Source organism: Microcebus murinus, chromosome 18 (genome assembly GCF_040939455.1).
Source record: "Microcebus murinus isolate Inina chromosome 18, M.murinus_Inina_mat1.0, whole genome shotgun sequence".
Lineage (NCBI taxonomy): Eukaryota > Metazoa > Chordata > Mammalia > Primates > Cheirogaleidae > Microcebus > Microcebus murinus.
Genome location: NC_134121.1, coordinates 58,205,177 through 58,221,967, shown reverse-complemented (window position 1 = coordinate 58,221,967; position 16,791 = coordinate 58,205,177). Strand labels below are relative to the sequence as shown.

General features: G+C 51.6%; 3 protein-coding genes across 3 annotated transcripts in view; 1 reads left to right on the top strand and 2 right to left on the bottom strand.

Moving 5' to 3' along the window:
* Positions 1-646: 646 nt before the first annotated feature.
* On the bottom strand, positions 647-4,030 carry ZACN (zinc activated ion channel). Its single transcript, XM_075993982.1, has 9 exons — positions 3,934-4,030; positions 3,730-3,854; positions 3,544-3,588; positions 3,296-3,402; positions 2,861-3,030; positions 1,947-2,071; positions 1,597-1,807; positions 1,285-1,449; positions 647-837 (listed from the first exon to the last, which is right to left on the bottom strand). Exons 1-9 carry the CDS (start codon positions 4,028-4,030, stop codon positions 647-649), a joined length of 1,236 nt encoding a protein of 411 aa, XP_075850097.1.
* A 1,126-nt stretch (positions 4,031-5,156) lies between these two features.
* Positions 5,157-7,814, bottom strand: GALR2 (galanin receptor 2). Its single transcript, XM_012778866.2, has 2 exons — positions 7,324-7,814; positions 5,157-6,044 (listed from the first exon to the last, which is right to left on the bottom strand). Exons 1-2 carry the CDS (start codon positions 7,689-7,691, stop codon positions 5,258-5,260), a joined length of 1,155 nt encoding a protein of 384 aa, XP_012634320.2. The 5' UTR covers positions 7,692-7,814; the 3' UTR covers positions 5,157-5,257.
* Positions 7,815-10,777: 2,963 nt separating this feature from the next.
* SRP68 (signal recognition particle 68) overlaps positions 10,778-16,791 on the top strand; it is a 38,455-nt gene continuing 32,441 nt past the window's right edge. Inside the window, exons 1-2 of the mRNA XM_012778859.2 lie at positions 10,778-10,989; positions 12,328-12,394. Of these exons, the coding sequence (XP_012634313.1) occupies positions 10,824-10,989; positions 12,328-12,394 (233 nt within the window). The 5' untranslated portion in view covers positions 10,778-10,823. The remainder of the gene's footprint in view (positions 10,990-12,327; positions 12,395-16,791) is intronic.

Sequence of the window (16,791 nt, the reverse complement as noted above, 5' to 3'; positions counted from 1 at the left end):
CAGAGGACCTGGAAAAAGAGCAGTCAGGGTTGACCTACTCCCTAGGATGTAGTGTAGAAAACATTCCCCGTCACCCACTGTCCTGAGGTCTGGGGACATTCCATCTCCCAGGGGTCCTCTAGGTATCTAGGGGTAGAACTGCTCGCTGTTGTTCCCTCTGGGGTCTAGCACACTGAAGGAGGTATTTGGAGAAGGTCTGACCCACCCTCCGTGGCCTGCCTCTCAGGCCCCTGTCCCCCAGTGCCCAGCATTGACGCCCCCTGGCCCAGGGCCAAGCAGCCCTGGTTACAGAGGGAGCAGCTAGGCTGCCTGCGTGGGGGCTGCAAGGCTGGCAGACAATGGTGAGAGGTTCAGGAGCAAGGTGGGGTTCAGGGGCACGAAGCAGGGCCCCATCTACTTGGGACGAGTATGAACAGCTGAGCTCAATGAAGACAGACCCTTGAGGTGCACTTGCACTTGGGGACGGGTTTATTTCGCACTATGCTTGTGTGCTAACAGAGGGAGAGCTCAGGGTGGCTTGGGGTCCTCCAGGGTTAGGGAAGAGAGCTGCTCTTCCTCCCCTCTCTCCAGAGACCCTGTCATGGCCCTCCCCACAGCCATGGGGAACCCTCTGCATCCCAAGGTCTGTGGCCCAGACCCTGCCCTGTTACGGCCTGGGCTGCCGGCCGTGGGGTACAGCCTCTCCAGGGGCTGGGTCGGACTTGCACGCTGCCCACATCCAGACTCCAGCGAAGATGAACTGGCTGCACACCACCCCGGCCACGTACACGAGGAAGAAGATGTGGTCGGCAGTCTCAGCCCAGCTCCTCCTAGACCCCTTGACGCCTCTGGGGGCTTCTGTGTGGGCAGAGGCAGGGAATGGAACTGTACTTCCGGGCTCCCCAACATGAGCAAAAGGGTGAACACCAGCGGTTGTCAGCCAGTATCTCTCCCTTCCTTAGAGTCTCAACTAATGAAAATTTGAGTCTAGCCCTCTCCAGGCCATGTTCAGTTGCACAAAACACCCTCTTAGAGAGGCTTTACAAGGTGTGGAGTCATCTAGGGGGAGGGAGTTAGTTTACCTGGGCTTTTAGGAAGGCCAAGCTTGCTCCCTGCTCCAGACCTGCTTCTTCCAAAGGAGGACATGGAGGGGCCCAGGGACAGCAGAGCCAGCAGGGTGAATGCTGCACACGCCTGAGCCCATCCCCAGCCCTTGGCATGCAGCCTGCTGGCTTTGCCCCTTCAGACCTGCTCCTAGGCCTTATTCCTCACCAGCCCCCATGCCCAGGTTTGGCCCTTTCCCACCTTCAGGGTTTGGCCCTGGGTTCTCATGATCTTGCTGTTCCCCTCTCGAGGCTGAGCTGGGGCTGCTCTTGGTCCTGGGGGTGCCCCGGGCCAGCAGCCCGGCCAGCAGCACGGTCTCCATGGTGCTGAGGAAGAGCAGCAGCAGCAGGACGGTGAAGAAGTAAACTGGAGGTAGGAGGGAGGGATGGTCAGGGGCCAGACCTGTATCTCTGGTGCCCAGCGAGCTGAGCAGAGACACCTGGCCCAGGTGGGCCAAACAGGGCCAGCCAGGTGGAGTGGTCCTGCCCAGGCCCAGGGAGAGGCAGGGCTTACTGAGCAGTGGGTTGCAGGACGAGGAGCTGGGCAGGGCCTGCACCAGAGAGGAGTGGAAGACAAGGTAGCCCAGCAGCAGCGTCACTTTATAGGCAATGCGCTCGGTGGCCCAGAGGGGCAGCAGCCCTCCACACACGTCAGCCAACAGCAGCGCCTCCGCAGGCACCAACAGAGCTATGATGGACTTTAACGCCGTGTTCTTCAGGCTCAACTGGAAGGGGAAGCCCAGGGCTTTCCGGGGAGGCAGTGTGGGGGTGGGCAGCAGGGGCATGGGATTGTGCCTCTGGCTCTGCATCCCACCACCCCTGCCTCCATTGACCCACTGTCAGCCTCGTCCTGACTTGACTCACCGTCAGCTGGAAGCAGGGCACCAGCTGCTGGGGTGGGACTTGGGTTGTCAGATCGTAAACTACATATTCCCTCTTGACACTCACAATCTCATTCACAGCGCGGGCCCGGAATTCCAACTCCATCACTGAGAGGGGTGGGAGTGAAAACCTTGAACTAGGAAAAAGAGATCCCTGCCCCAAATCTCTCCTGGGAGTAGGGCCAGGAGCTAACTGGAGCCCACGGTTGATGGAGACTTCTCATGGCTTCCGGGGGGCAGACTTGGAGGCAAAACTGGTTCATAGGGCTTCCCAACTCCTTTGGGGTTTTGCAACATGCCAGATTGTCTCCAGTTAAAGGAAGGTCTTTATCAGATCCATAGATGAATTTTCATTGTAAAAATAAATGGACTTTTCATCACTTCATGGAGGGGGAAGTGGTCACAGATTCATCCACCAGTATGTCATCTCACACCTGAAGTATTAGGGGGGCAGCAGCTGCGTTCTGTTGTGGAGGGGAGGGATATGGGAAGGGGAGGACTTCTCTGCCAAGTTAGATGTCCCTGATGGGTTTATGGGATATTTACTGGGTGACTACACCTTCAGGTTTCCAGGAAGAGGCCAAAGCCTCTGGCCTTGATGCAGGGGCCTGGCCACTGCGGTGCAGCCCTGGCTGTTGAGAGCAGTTGCTCTGGGGAGGAGAGAAGACTGACGTGCCCCAGATGCACAAGATAGTGGACCTGCTGCAAAATCTAAGTTTGGAACTGTGACCTAGAGGGAGGCCATGAGGCTAGTTGAGAGTAGAGGAGGAGATGGGCTGCTGTTTGCGTGGGAGGTGCAGGGTGGGAAGCATATGCTGTTCCCTAAGCATATGTGAACTCAGACCTGGGACACCCCTCCCCTCTGTCCCCACCCCACCCACCCACCCCCGTCAGCACCAGTGTTGCCAAGAGCGTAGAAGCTAAGGCTGCAGTGGCTCCGGTCCCGGGGGAAGTGGAGGAGTTCAAAGTTGCAGTTGGTCTCCGTGGTGAGGGCCAGGTTGAGCTCAACGTGGCCGTCTTGGTGCACTCGGGCCTGCGGGCTCTCGTCCCTCCAGTCTACCCAAAGCCTGTGGGGAGAGGTACCAAAGCCGGGGGCCCAGCCCTTTCTTGGACTGGGGCAAGGGAGACCCCGACATCCCACCTCCAAACCAGCTGGCATCAGGGTTCCAGCGGGGAAAGGGGAACTCGAGGCAGTGGAGGCGAACTGGTAGTTCGCCTACCAGTGTGGCAGAACCACCACGGGGAAGATTCACTAAGAGCCTCCAGCTCTAGATGGGAAAAGGAGGGATGTGCATGGTGTGTTCCTCAGACAAGGGCTCCCGCCTCACTCACGCCTCCAGGATGGTGAGTCTGGGCGTCCAGAGTGAGTCCCTCGGCAGTGTGACTGCGCGCCATGGGTGCACGCTGGCGTTCCAGGCCAGGCGAGTGTCCAGCCAGGACTGGGGACACAAGGATGCCACTGAAGCTCCCACTCTCCACATATGCGTGCCTTTAAGCTCGGCAGGTCGATAAAGGCCAGTACTGCTGAGCTGGACTCAGCTGGGTTCTCCCATCCCACCTCTCCCGGGAGGCGAGCTCACCAGCCGAAGCAGCAGCATGGAGGACACTGTGTACCGCAGGATGTCCTGAGGGAGGGGGAAACATGTCATCCTGTGGGTGGATGCCATGTGACAGAAGGAGGCAAAAGACCCAGCACTAGTCAGGGCTGAGTCCTGTCCCCTCCTCAGCTCAGCACTTGGCGGGTCCGGCGGCCGGGCGGTGCTTACCACATTAAAAACATTGGACACGAACACCTGCACGGCCACAAGCAGAGGTGCATTCCTGTTGTTTGGAATCTGGATGGTTTCCTCAACCTCCCGGGACAAGTTGAAGTTGAAGAGGGATGGCCAGGCTGAGGGACAAAGGTTGAGATCACTCAGGTACCCTGGGGCCCAAATCCCAAAGCTTATGACCTTACACCCTCCACCTACCTACTGCTGGCCTTTGGAAGCTGTGCTCCTGGACCAACGGCTGGGTGATGCCAAGCCCCAGGGAGGTGAGATGGAGCAGAAGCCACAGGGCCGTCATCAGTGGCTGCATGGAGCAGTGGTGCATAAGCTACCACCTCTCTTCCAGTTGCTTCTCCGAGCAGCTGAGCAGTTGGCCAAAGGCAGCTGCTCTGGGCAAGGACCCTGGGACCTTGGACTTGGCATCCCCCACCTCGGTTCCGCAAACATCCAAGCACAAAGCCCAGAACCCAGCCCCGCCCACCCTGCACCTGCCTAGACTTCCCTGTGCTGCTCCATTTCCACCACCTGGAACCTGCTGTCACACACAAAGCCTGCTGAGAGGGACAGGTGGGCCTGGGACTTCCACCTCCCCGGAACTTGGTCCTTCCAATCAGGGCTGCAAGCTTCCCCTGTATTTCAGTGGCAGGCACTGGTCTGGCTAAGAAACCAAGCCCTTGGTCAAAGTGCCCCATGGTCAATGCTATGAGATGGGGTCACCCTTGAGAGTTTCCCTGCCTCTCCTTAAACACTTGAAAGAGCCTTGCTCAAGAACTCTGGGGACAGATAGAGGCCAGTTTATGAACAAAGACCTGGTGCATTGCTATTCCCTCACTGGGTTCTCAGCTTACGCCAGCCCAACAGTGCCTTAGAGTCTTTGTTGTGCACCTGTAGCCCAAACTGCAGGGGGGGAGCAGCTTTTCCTGGCCCCAGGGAGAAACTGAGCCACTGGAGATCTGGTCCTGACCTAGCTGCAGCCAGAGAAGGAAACACCAAGGCCAAAAGTGGTGGGGACTGACTGGGCTGCCCAGACTCAAAAGGGGCCCCAGGCAGCTGGAAGCAGGAAAGGACTTATCACACAGTAGTGCACGAAAGGGACTAGAAGCACGAATAGTGTCTGTGTCTGTCATTGACCGACTTGATTGAACATGCTTAAACACTTTGCCTGCCTCTGTCTCACGCACTGGTGGCTGCTGGTTCTGGCGCTTCCGGATGGCCACATGAAAAGAGCCTTCCTTCAGTCGTCCCTCACTCTCCAGCCTCAGGGATTTTTATGCAGATTGTAATCGGGCTGCCTTGGGTGCAGGCTGCCCTCTTTCTTTCCGGGTAGCTCACCAAGGGCCCTACACCCATTCCTCCTGAGCCATCTGCCAAGTCCCCGAGGCTTCTTCCTACAGAGCCTCAAGACAATGAGAAATGCCACTGCATGTGAAATGGTTTGTGGTTTTATTAACAGACAATACTCTCCCCAAGATCCCCAACCAATGGCTCCAACCCTTTAACACCCAAGTGTACCCCCTAAGTGCCTTCAGGTCACTGGCAGGATGCCATTGCCTGCCTCCTGGTCTCTCCAGGAAGGGCCAGGGACTGGGCTGGAGAGTGCATGACTGGAGAGCTCTGGGACAGGGACAGGCCCGGCCGCCTCGCTCACGTGCGTCATGTCGGTGGACTCCCTCTCCAGCACGCTGCCGCTGCGGGCGCCTGGCACGGCAACGCACACGCGGCCCGAGGCTCGGCGGGGGACGCGGCCCAGCAGGCCAGCGCAGATCTTGCGGAAGCCCTTGCGGAAGTGTTTGGACACCAGCGCGTAAACGATGGGGTTGACGCAGGAGTTGGCGTAGGAGACCAGGTGCGAGAGGATACGCAGCGCATAAGTGGCCCTCGTGAGCGGGAAGCGGCCAAACCACACACAAAGTATGAGCGCGTGGTGTGGCATCCAGCAGAAGCAGAAGAGCGCCGCCACGATGAGGATCATGCGCGTCACCTTGCGCTTGGCGCGCCGGGCACCTGAGCCTGCAGCCACCGGGTCGACAGCGCGCCAGAGGTAGCGCAGGGTGCGCGCGTAGGTCAGGCCGAGAACCAGCATCGGCAACAGGTAGCTGAAGACGAAAGTGCAGAGGTCCATGGCGCGGCGGCGAGGCGCGCTCCACGCTGGGTGGCACACGGTGAGGTTGGCCAGCTGCGACTGGCGGTAGTAGCTCAGGTAGGGCCCGGAGAAGAGCAGGGACAGTCCCCAGATGAGCCCGATGGCTGCCAGCGCGTTTCGAGGCGTGCGCAGCTCGCGGGAGTGCAACGGGTAGCGGATGGCCAGATACCTGCGGTCAGGCCCGGGAGGGGCGTGTCAGGGGAGCTGGCGAATTGGCGCGGCTGCGACCCCTGCACCTCAGGCCCCACACCCGTTCTTGAAGAAGGTCCCTAGCGCAAGGTTACACCGCACACGCCAGAACCGAGTGAGTCCCAGACACTCGGCTGAGCCTAGAGCTGGGGAGCGGGGACAGGCAGCAGGAAAGGTGCTTGCACCCAGGTCACTCGTCTGCTGTTCCTGCGACCACAGACTCCACACGGGAGGGCGCCCCAAAGCCGCCGAGTATTAACAGTTGGAGAACAGGCTCTGGGCTCTGGGAGGCTGTGATTACCCACTAGTGATGGTGCCCCAGGAGGCAGGACCCAGGCGCCTAAGGCTCTAGCAGTCAGCCTGCAAAAGACATGCTGGGAAGGGACAGCTTCTCAGGGAACTCCTAGGAGAAGCCGGAGCTCTGAGGTCTCACCAGGGCGCTCAGTGTAAATGGGCGGGGGGGGGGTGTCTGGCCTCGCCTCCCTGCCTTTTAGCGCAGGCCAGGAGCGAGGGAGGCAGATACCGGAGTCAGACCCGGATCTCCTCCCCAGGAACCGTCCTAGGGTCCTTACAAGCTTCACCCGGGTCTTGCGCTCTCCGGAAGGTACCTCGCTCGCCCTCCTCTGGCTGGGGAGGAAGAACCCGCCGCTCTCCTGACTCCTAACTCCCCCTAGAGGCGGGCGCAGAGAGGGGGGGACCCTCAAGCGCGCTCGCTCAGACTTTGGCGTGGGTCCTCGAGAAAGACCCACGTTCCACAGTCCCTACCCGAAGTGACTGCGCCAAGCAACCGAGCCGCGGCTTCGAGGCGAGTGCGGTGGAGGCGTCTGAGGTTGGCTCTAGGAGACAGATGGTGCGCTTCACGCACACAATTACTGAAGGGGCGGCTCTGAGCAAGTTACTTACAAACTCAATTTCTTCTATAAATTGGGCACAGTAATTTCTCCCATCCCAACCTCACGGGGGCATTAAACTCTTTGTACTGGGAAACGCTGGGCATTGTCACGTGCGGGCAGCGCCGGAGAGCCTAATTCTCCAGGACGTGAGCCCGGGGATGCACCTAACCGAGGGACACCACGGCACCCCACTCTCATTTCCTTTTCTCCTCCTCCGTGCCTGCTAGTCTCTCTCCCTCTGGTCCCTTTGCCATCTTAGTGTCCTCTCCCACTCTCTGCGTGCCCCTCCTTGATCCCCGGGTGCGTCCCGCCTCCTTCTCCAGTCCCCGCCTGGGTGCCCAACTCCTGGAGAAGCCAGACGCTCACCTGTCCAGGGAGACGGCGGCCAGCGTGAAGCTGCTGGCGTGCATGGTGAGGAAGATGAGGAAGTGCACGGCCTTGCAGAGCAGCGAGCCGAACACCCAGCCGTCCAGGGTGTAGATGGTGGCCTGGAAGGGCACGCAGCACAGGATGAAACACAGGTCGGCCACGCCCAGGTTGAGGATGAACAGGTTGGTGGTGCTGACTGCCTGGCCGCCGCGCAGCAGCACCGCCAGCACGAGCGCGTTGCCCACGGTGCCCACGAGGAAAATGAGCGCGAAGAGCAGCGGCACGAGGACTGCCTCGGGCTGCCAGCCGCCCCCGCCGCCCGCCTGGCTAGCGTTCTCGGCCCCTGGGCCGCCCGAGCCGTTCATGGTGCCGCCGCACCCGAGGCTGCCCGGGCTCCTGCAGCCGTCTGGGTCTTGGCGAGCGCGCAGCTGCCGCGGCCGCGGCCACTGCAGCGCCCAGCGCGCCTCCCGAGAGCTGCAGGCGGAGTGCGCCTGGCGGAGTCAGGGTGAGGGTGGGGGTGGGCGTGGGGACGCGCTTGGGTCAGGGGGAGGAGCGAGCAGCCGGTGGGTGGGATTGTCCCCCGCGGCCGGCAGCGCTGCGGGAAGGGATACGGAGTAGCCCCGGCGGGGCGCGCGTCCCTCCCCAAAGGCGGAGAGCCAGGCTTGGGACTGCTCCCGCGCTCCAGCCCCCGGCTCCGGGCTGTTCTGGGCTAAGCCGGCGAAGTGACTTCCCGGGCAGACGCTGGAGTGGTGGAGGGACCGATCCTGGGTCCTGCGTGTGCGCCGCGCTGCAGGAAGCACCCGCGGGGAACCCCACGCGCCTTGGCGCTTCCCGGCAGCTTGGCGGGAGCGCCAGACTTCCCGGGAGTGGCTGGGGGGCACCCTCGAAAGAATTCTAGGCCGGGATTGGGGGCCCCCAGTTTTCCGGAAGTGAGAAAAGGAACAGCCCCGCAGTGTGCTCCACGCCTCTGCCCATTTCTAATTCCAGGGAGCATCGGAATTCATTTCTAATTCAGTTCCCCTGGGAGCAGCAGTGGGGAGGAGCAAGGAAGGTTCCAGGGAAACTTGGTTGGCTTCATCTCATTCCCCAGTCTCACCCATTGGGCGTTTTCTCCTCCAATTCAGTCCTGTATTTATTGAGCATCTACTGTTTCAGGCTCTGTCTTTGGCGCTGTGCCTCAGTTTCCTCTGCTGTGATAAGGAAATAGTAACACTTCCTTCTCAGAGGGAATGAGAAGTACCTGAAGGCCTGTAGAGAGAAAGGCCTGAAGCCCATTCGTTGAATCTGAATGAATCAAATCTTTTTCTCCTTACCTTATTCAGGTATCTAAAAAGGGAGGAAATTCACAGTAGCCGAGTTCCATACACCATCAGCCTTTTCCTAGATGGAGTTTACATTGCAATAAAACTTAAACATTCGTGTCTCTGTATCTGCATCAAGTATTTGTGGCAGTGAATCATTACTATTTGTGTAGAATAGTAAGCTTCCCAGTTCACTGAATCTGAAAATCGCCACCTTCTATGTCTGCAGCTTCCTTTCTGCTCCCCTTCCCCGCTCCTTGGGTTCCAGTCAAGAATATTCTTTTTCCTCTTTATGCCCCAGGATCTCAGCCTCTCAGGAGCACAGCTACCTCCTCCTCTTGGTTGAGAAACCTTATTCACACCCTTGCCCTGCCTGCCTATTCACTGAACAGGAAGGTGATTGACAGTTCATGCTGATGAGATGCTTACCATTCATTTATTCAATAAACTTTTATTAAGCACCTACTCCTCACCAGGCACTGTTCTGTGTCCTTAGGATATAACATACCAGTGAGTTCCACAAAGATCAAGGCGCTCTGGGAGCTTACTTTCTAGCAGGAGAGACAGACAATAAGCAAATAGACATAATTTAAGTAAGTTATTAACCTATTACAAGTTGATAAGTACTTGCAGGAGAAGTAGTTCAGAGAATTGGGCAGTACCAGGATAGTGGTGATGGTGCAATTTAAAATAGGGTAGTCAGGCAGATCGCATTAAGAAGGTGACATTTGAGCAAAGACTTCAAGGAGGTAAGCGAGCCACGCAGATATTTAGGGGAAGAGCATTTCAGAGAGAGGGCACAGTCAACACAAAGGCCCTAAGGCAGGACTGTGCCTGTGTCCCTAAGGCAGGGAGGCTGGTATGGCCTGAGCTGAATGAGTAAGAAGGAGATTGGCAAAAGAGGTGAGAAACATCATGTGTGCGGATTTTTTCCATTCTAAGGATTGTGGCTTGTAGTCTAAGCAAAATGAGGCATAGCAGGGTTTTGACTAGAGAAGTAACATGATCTCATATTTTTTGGTAGCAGCTTTATTGAGATGTAATTCACATGCCATACCATTTATCCATTGAAAGTGTTCATTTCCCTTTTAGTATGATTAGAGTTATGCAACAATTGCCACAGTTTTAGAACTTCTTCCCCACCAAAAGAACCCCCTACCCTTTAGCCAGCTTCCAATCTCCTATGTCCACCCCACCCCACCTCCAGCCCTAGACAACCACTAATCTACTTTTTGTTCCTATAGATTTGCCTATTAAGGATATTTCGTATAAATGGAGTCACACAATATGTGGCCTTTTGTGTGTGGCTTCTTTCACATATGATGTCTTCAAAGTTCATCCAATACCTCATTCCTTTTTTATGGCCAAATAATATTTCATTGTGCGGTTATATTCCACATTCTACTTTTCAATCCATTTATCAGTGGACATTTGGGAAAGTTTTAACAAAATTTTAATAGGTTATCCCCATTTCACAGATGAGGGAGATTAAGTTACTTGCCCAACATCTCCCAAGCAGTAATGACGGAGCAGTGCAGGGACTGGAGCTTCAGGACTCAGATTCTAGCGGCTGCAGAGAAAAGATTCATATTCTCCCATACCTCAACACTTCTCCCTCTTTGGACCGATCGCCCCAAAGTCCAGAGGTCCACAGGTCCCAAGCAGTATGAGAAAGTCTTCATGCTGGGGCGCTTCCGCTGGCCATCGCTTTTCCACGGTCAGCCCCAGAGGAGAATGCAGAGGGGGTTCCCTCACAGGCGGGGTGCTTCGTTCTGTAGAGGGAAACCCCGTCTCCCGAGTCCCAGGGCAGGCAGATACCCTGAAACCCAAAGTCCTTGGTCTCTCGCCTTCTGCCGCGCGGGACGTGAGCCGGACGCCCGGTGCTGGGATGCAGGAGGGTCCCATCTCCAGTCCTCCCGCCCGTGGTGGACGGTAGGTAGTATTGCCCCGGAGAAGACCTCAGCAGCCACTGTTCCCCGGTGTCTGCGAGCCGCCACCCTAGCCTGCCACGATTCAGGACCCGGGAATCCGAGCCCACGCGCAGGCGCGCTCCAACGAAAGGCTCCCGGGGCTAGGAAGGGCCGTCGGCGCGGAGTCCGCCGCTATCCCATCAGCCCGGCCTAGCGGGTCCCGCTCTTACCGGCCCCGGTCGTCCCGCCTCCTCTATCCCGTCCTGCTCTGCGGCGCGGGGGTAAGATGGCTGCTGAGAAGCAGGTCCCTGGCGGCGGCGGCGGTAGCGGCGGCGGCGGCGGCGGTGGCGGCGGAGGGCGCGGTGCCGGAGGAGAGGAAAATAAAGAAAACGAACGCCCCTCAGCTGGATCGAAGGCAAACAAAGAATTTGGGGATAGCCTGAGTTTGGAGAGTATCCTAGAGCAATCGGGCCTAACCTGGAATGACTACGTGTCGATCTGGAGGGCTGGGGGCGGGAGAGGCGGCGAGTCCCGGCACGTCCTGGGCAGGAGAGGCCGAGGGTTGCTCTCCTTACTTTCTGGCACTCAGAGGTCCAGGGTCTGTCTCTCGACCGGTCTGTCCTCGCATCCCCCTCGCCCTCCTGGATGGGTAATGTCCTTTACTTCTGGGCGGCACAGGGGTATTTGGCAGGTTTCCCCTGTTGTCTTGCAATTGCCCGGTTGGAGGGCTTGTGACGGGGGTGACACTCTGGCTACTCTGCTGAGCTCTGGCTGTGCCACCTCGAGCCAGTGAACTGGGTAGAGGAAACCGCAGTCTTGACGTTTTGGCTTAATACTTTTGTCTGGGAGTTGTTTAGATGAGCTGGAGGAATCGCTTTCTAGTATTCGTTAGTGTGTGTGTGTACCTGAACTGAGTGCTTGTGATACTAGTTTGTGACCTTTTGCAATGAAAAACGGAGAAAATGTAGGCAAATTTCTGAAATAACACATTCAGCTTGACATTTTAATGTACTCAGGGGTTTGTAGTTTTACTTTTGGTGGTAATAGTTCCAAATGGATGTTAGAATGCACTGATTTTATTGGGAAACTTCTATCTTTTTGTCTCTTTTTAATTATTGAAAGAGTCCTTTTAGTGTTCACTGTATACGTCTAAAGAGAAGCATTGAGGAAACAAAACTAAAACTGTAGATAAAGATAGATCTCCCTATTGGCCCACAATATTTTAAGATTCTTAAAAGGAGAGCCTGTTAAGGGTTCATCTTTAAAAATGACAACCTTAATATTTTTAGGCAAACTGTGGCCTAGCTTGGTTGACATGTGCTAATCATAGACTCTCGAAGCATCACAGCTGTTAAGGAAAGTTGGATTTGGCAGAGGTAGGAAGTTATGCAAACGGATGAGTAGTACACGTCATTTATAACAGGAATCTGCTTGAATGAGTACAAGATGGGGTCCAGATGTAAATAAGTGGGAACCACCCCAATTATAGTCAGCATTTAGAATCCAGCAGTTTTATTTAAGCTTTGGGTTTTAGCAATCCCCAATTGCTAGTAGTGTCCTCCTTTTTTAGTTGAAAATAGTAACAGTTCAGGCAATCAGTTTTTCTGCATGCTTAGCCTTGTCCTATGACAGAATAGCTATTGAAAATGGTTACAAGATATTTCATTAATGCACTAAATATTTCACAAATGTTTAATGTCCTATGGCGTGATAAAAATGTAGATAATGGTATAGGTTTTAATTTACGTGGATTCTTGCCATTGTAAGCTTTTCCTTAATCTTGACTTTAGTTCTTCAGATTATTAAGGAATCCCAGCAGCAGCATGGTTTACGGCATGGAGATTTTCAGAGGTACAGGTTAGTATCATGTACAAGATGTATGGAAATCATTGTGGGATCTTCAAATGTGTTTTGCTTTTATCAGTATCCTACTTATCTACTCTGCTATATCAAAAAGTGTACCTAAGAAGACTAGCATTGAATTTATATTGAATCCTCAAAAGTTATATAATTTTTTTATTTGTCACCCAGGCTGGAGTGCAGTGGCCCAAGTAGCTGGGACTACAGGTGCGTGCCACCATGCCCAGCTAATTTTTTTCATTTTTTTTTTTTTTTTTTTTTTTTTTTTAGGGATAGGGTCTTGCCCAGCCTGGTCTTAAACTCCTGGCCTCAAGTGATCCTCCCACCTTGGCCTCCCAAAGTGTAGAGATTATAGGCGTGAGCTACCATGCTGGCCATAATTTTTAAATGTAAAATTGTATAATGAATAAAATAATTCAACCTTTTTAATCAATTTTGCATGACAAATATTACAGATACATTTGCAGACTTCTGTTGAAAATAACAGGCAGTTGTCTTAGTTAAATGCAATGCTTTTCAGTATTTTAAACATTATATTAGGGGAATTTCTGTGATATTATAATTTATTGGTAAGCTTTTATAACAGCCTTCAAGTTGAAAAACAAATTTAATATGACTCTAAAAAATAGAATAGATACCTAATTTGTAATATAGTTAAATTACTTGAAAGCAGAGATATGCCTCTATTTCTATATTGTAAGTATTATGGGCTTTGACTACCAAAATACTCTATATTTCAGATTCTTATTTATTCGTTCATTCATTCAAAAACATTTTCTGGGCCGGGCGCGGTGGCTCACGCCTGTAATCCTAGCACTCTGGAAGGCTGAAGCAGGTGGATCGCTTGAGGTCACTAGTTTGAAACCAGCCTGAGCAAGAGCGAGATCCTGTCTCTACTAAAAATAGAAAGAAATTAATTAGCCAACTAAAAATATATAGGAAAAATTAGCCAGGTTCGGTGGCGCATGCCTGTAGTCCCAGCTACTCGGGAGGCTGAGGTGGGAGGATCACTTGAGCCCAGGAGTTTGAGGTTGCTGTGAGCTAGGCTGACATCATGATACTCTAGCCCAAGCAACAAAATGAGACTCTGTCTCAAAAAAAAAAAAAAGACATTTTGTGAGCACCTGTCAAGTCCCCAACACTGTTTTATGCACTGGAGAGTATTAACAAATACAGGCAAAGGTTCTTAATCTCAGGGAATTCACTAAAAGAAATATCAAGCTATGGTGAAAATTAAAAGGAGCTTCTCTGAAAGGGAGTTAGATTGGGGGTGTATCAGGAAAGCCCTTTCTGAGATGGGGGCATTCAAGGTGAGGACATGAAGGCTGAGGCGTCAGCCTGGTGGTGAAGGATCAGCAGGGCTGGGATGGAGTGAGCAAGGCAAGTAAGCTGATGGGGGAGAAGTAGGCAGGGCCAGGGTGTGTAGGGCCCTGCAGGCCATGGTAACAAGTTCAGGTGTTAATCTAGGTGTGATGGGAAGCCACGAGAGAGTTTTAAGCTGAGAACTATTATGATCTGATTTTTTTTTAATTATTAAGGAAAATTTCAAACACTTACGTAGAGATGATAGTACAGTGACTCTTGAGTCCATCACTCAGTCATCATAGTGACCAACTTTCTGCTCTTCTTGTTTAATCTGTTTCTTTCCATATATTTTTTTAAAAAACATTTTATCAAAAGATTTAAAAATTCTATTCAAATATAATTTATGAATAGAAAAGGATGAATTTTTCACAAACCGAACTCCTGTAACCAGCACCCAGATTAAGAGATAAAACATCACCAACATCCAGAAGTCCCCCTATGCCCCTTCTAATCAAACCCTTCCTCCCCAAGGGTCACCCCTATCATGACTTCTGACACTTTAGAATGGGTTTGCTTATTTTTGAAATTTATCTACATAGCATCACACAGCATGTATTCTTTTGTGAGAGTCTTCCTTCACCATTATGTTTGTAGTATTCTTTCATATTTTTGTAGTTGTAGTTCTTTTAGTGTCATTGCTGTATGGTTGGTATTCTCTTAGGTGAAGATACCACCATTTATATACCACTGTACTGTTGCTAGGCATTTGGATAATTTGCAATTTGGGCTATTACAAATAATGCTGTCATCATTATTATACATGTCTTGGTGGAGAGAAGTAACTATTTCTGTTATATATATATATTTTAAGACAAGGTCTCGCTGTGTTGACTGGGTTAGAGTGCAGTAGCCTCATCATAGCTCATTGCAACCTCAAACTCCTGGGTTCAAGAGAAATCCCTGCCTAAGCTTACTGAGTAGCTGGGACTATAGGCGAGCAACACCACACCTAGTTGATTTTTCTATTTTTAGTAGAGACAGGGTCTTGCTCTTGCTCAGGCTGGTCTTGAACTCTTGAGCTCAAATTATCCTCCCGCCTCGGCCTCCCAGAGTGGTGGGATTATAGGCGTGAGCCTGCACCTGGCTGTGTATCTGGGAATGGAAAACTATGGGATAGGCTTTGTTCAGCTTTAGTACCAAACAGTTTTCCAAAATCATTGTACCAGTTTGCACAAACAGCAGTGCTTGAGGGCTACAATTACACCACATCCTTGCCAGCAGTATGTTTTATCATATGTTCTGTTGCTGAATTATTTTAAAGCAAATTCTGGACATCATACCATTTTACCGTCAGTATTTCAGTTTGTATCTCCAACAAATAAAGCTTTTTACAAACTTAACCAAGATACTATTATCCCACCTAACCAAATTTAACAATAATTCCTTAATACCATTTTATACAGTGATATAAATGATGTAAAAATGTCCCTTTTTTGGCCAGGCACAGTGGCTCACACCTGTAATTCTAGCATTCCGGGAGGCTGAGGTGGGAAGATTGCTTGAGTGAGACCCCGTCTCTACAAAAAATAGAAAAATTAGCTAGGCTTTGTGGCATGTGCCTGTAGTCCTAGCTACTAGAGAGGCTGTGGCAGGAGGATCGTTTAAGCCCAGGAGTTTGAGGTTGCAGTGAGCTATGAGGATGCCACTGCTCTCTACCGGGGGTGACAGAGTGACACTCTATCTTCAAAAAAGTGTTTTTTGTTTTGTTTTTTTTTAAGGCTAGTTGAAACAGTGGGAGTGGAGAAGGAACAAAAAAAATCTGTAACTGGTTGTGCTTGATTAGCTATAAACACCACTGTACTCAGACTGCCTGTAAAAATAGTCTTTATTTCATTTTCCCTGATTTCTTTAAAATTTCTTTAAATTTTGTTTTATTTGAAACAATCAGACTTAGAGCAATGTTGCAAGTACACTACAAATAACAGGCTTTTCTTGAACCATTGAGAGTAAATTGCCTACCTGATGCCCATTGCCCCTGAATATTTTACTGTATATTTTTGACAAATAAGGACATTCTCCCACATAATTGCAACACAACAATCAAAAGCAGGGAACTAATGGTAAATTACTGTCATCTAATCCTCAGACCCCATTCAAGATTCCCTAATTGTCCCAGTCATTTCCTTTATTTATTTTATTTTATTTTTTGAGAGAGAGTCTCACTTTGTTGCCCAGGCTAGAGTGGGCATCAGCCTAGCTCACAGCAACCTCAAACTCCTGGGCTCAAGCAATCCTCCTGCCTCAGCCTCCCAAGTAGCTAGGATTACAGGCATGCGCCACCATGGCCGGCTAATTTTTTCTATATATATATATTAGTTGGCCAATTAATTTCTTTCTATTTATAGTAGAGACAGGGTCTCGCTCTTGCTCAGGCTGGTTTCGAACTCCTGAACTTGAGCAATCTGCCTGCCTCGACCTCCCAGAATGCTAGGATTACAAGCATGAGCCACCGCGCCGGCCCCAGTCATTTCCTTTATAGCAAAAAGATTCAGTTCATAATTGTGCATTGTATGTAATCGTCATGTCACTTTAATCTTAACTCTGGGATAGTTCCTTAGTCATTCATCGTTTTTTAAGATCTTGACACTTTTGAAGATTACAGCCCAGTTATTTTGTAGAATGTCATTCAATTTGGGCTTATTTCATGTCTCCTTATGATGAGATTCAGGTTATATATCTTTGGCAGGGATATCACAGAAGTGATATGAGTATGGCTCATTGTGCCCATCCGGCAGCACACAATTTCAGTGTGTCAGATTTCTGATGTTCACTTTGATCATTTGATTAAGGTGGTTGGCCAGGCTTTCCCACTGGGAAGTTACTCCTTTTTTCTCTGTAATTTCTAAGCAGTTTATGAGGAAATATATGTAATTATTTTATTCTTCATCAAACTTGCAATATATTCATTTGTTTGTATCTGTGTGTACTCACAGGGTCCTATTTAATTTTTGAGTTGTAATCTGATAATATAATTATTTTGATGCTCTAATTGACCAGATTTGGCCCAGATTTGGAAAAGCCCCTTTAAG

What these genes read in the sequence shown, in the direction of transcription:
- GALR2 (XM_012778866.2), bottom strand. Translation starts at nt 7,691, where the DNA reads ATGAACGGCTCGGGCGGCCCAGGGGCCGAGAACGCTAGCCAGGCGGGC. An exon ending in GCCGCCGTCTCCCTGGACAG is followed by an intron (nt 6,045 to 7,323) that starts GTGAGCGTCTGG and finishes GCCTGACCGCAG; the next exon opens with GTATCTGGCCATCCGCTACC.
- ZACN (XM_075993982.1), bottom strand. Translation starts at nt 4,030, where the DNA reads ATGACGGCCCTGTGGCTTCTGCTCCATCTCACCTCCCTGGGGCTTGGC. An exon ending in GTCCTGCAACCCACTGCTCA is followed by an intron (nt 1,450 to 1,596) that starts GTAAGCCCTGCC and finishes TCCTACCTCCAG; the next exon opens with TTTACTTCTTCACCGTCCTG. An exon ending in CCCAGGGCCAAACCCTGAAG is followed by an intron (nt 838 to 1,284) that starts GTGGGAAAGGGC and finishes CTGCCCACACAG; the next exon opens with AAGCCCCCAGAGGCGTCAAG.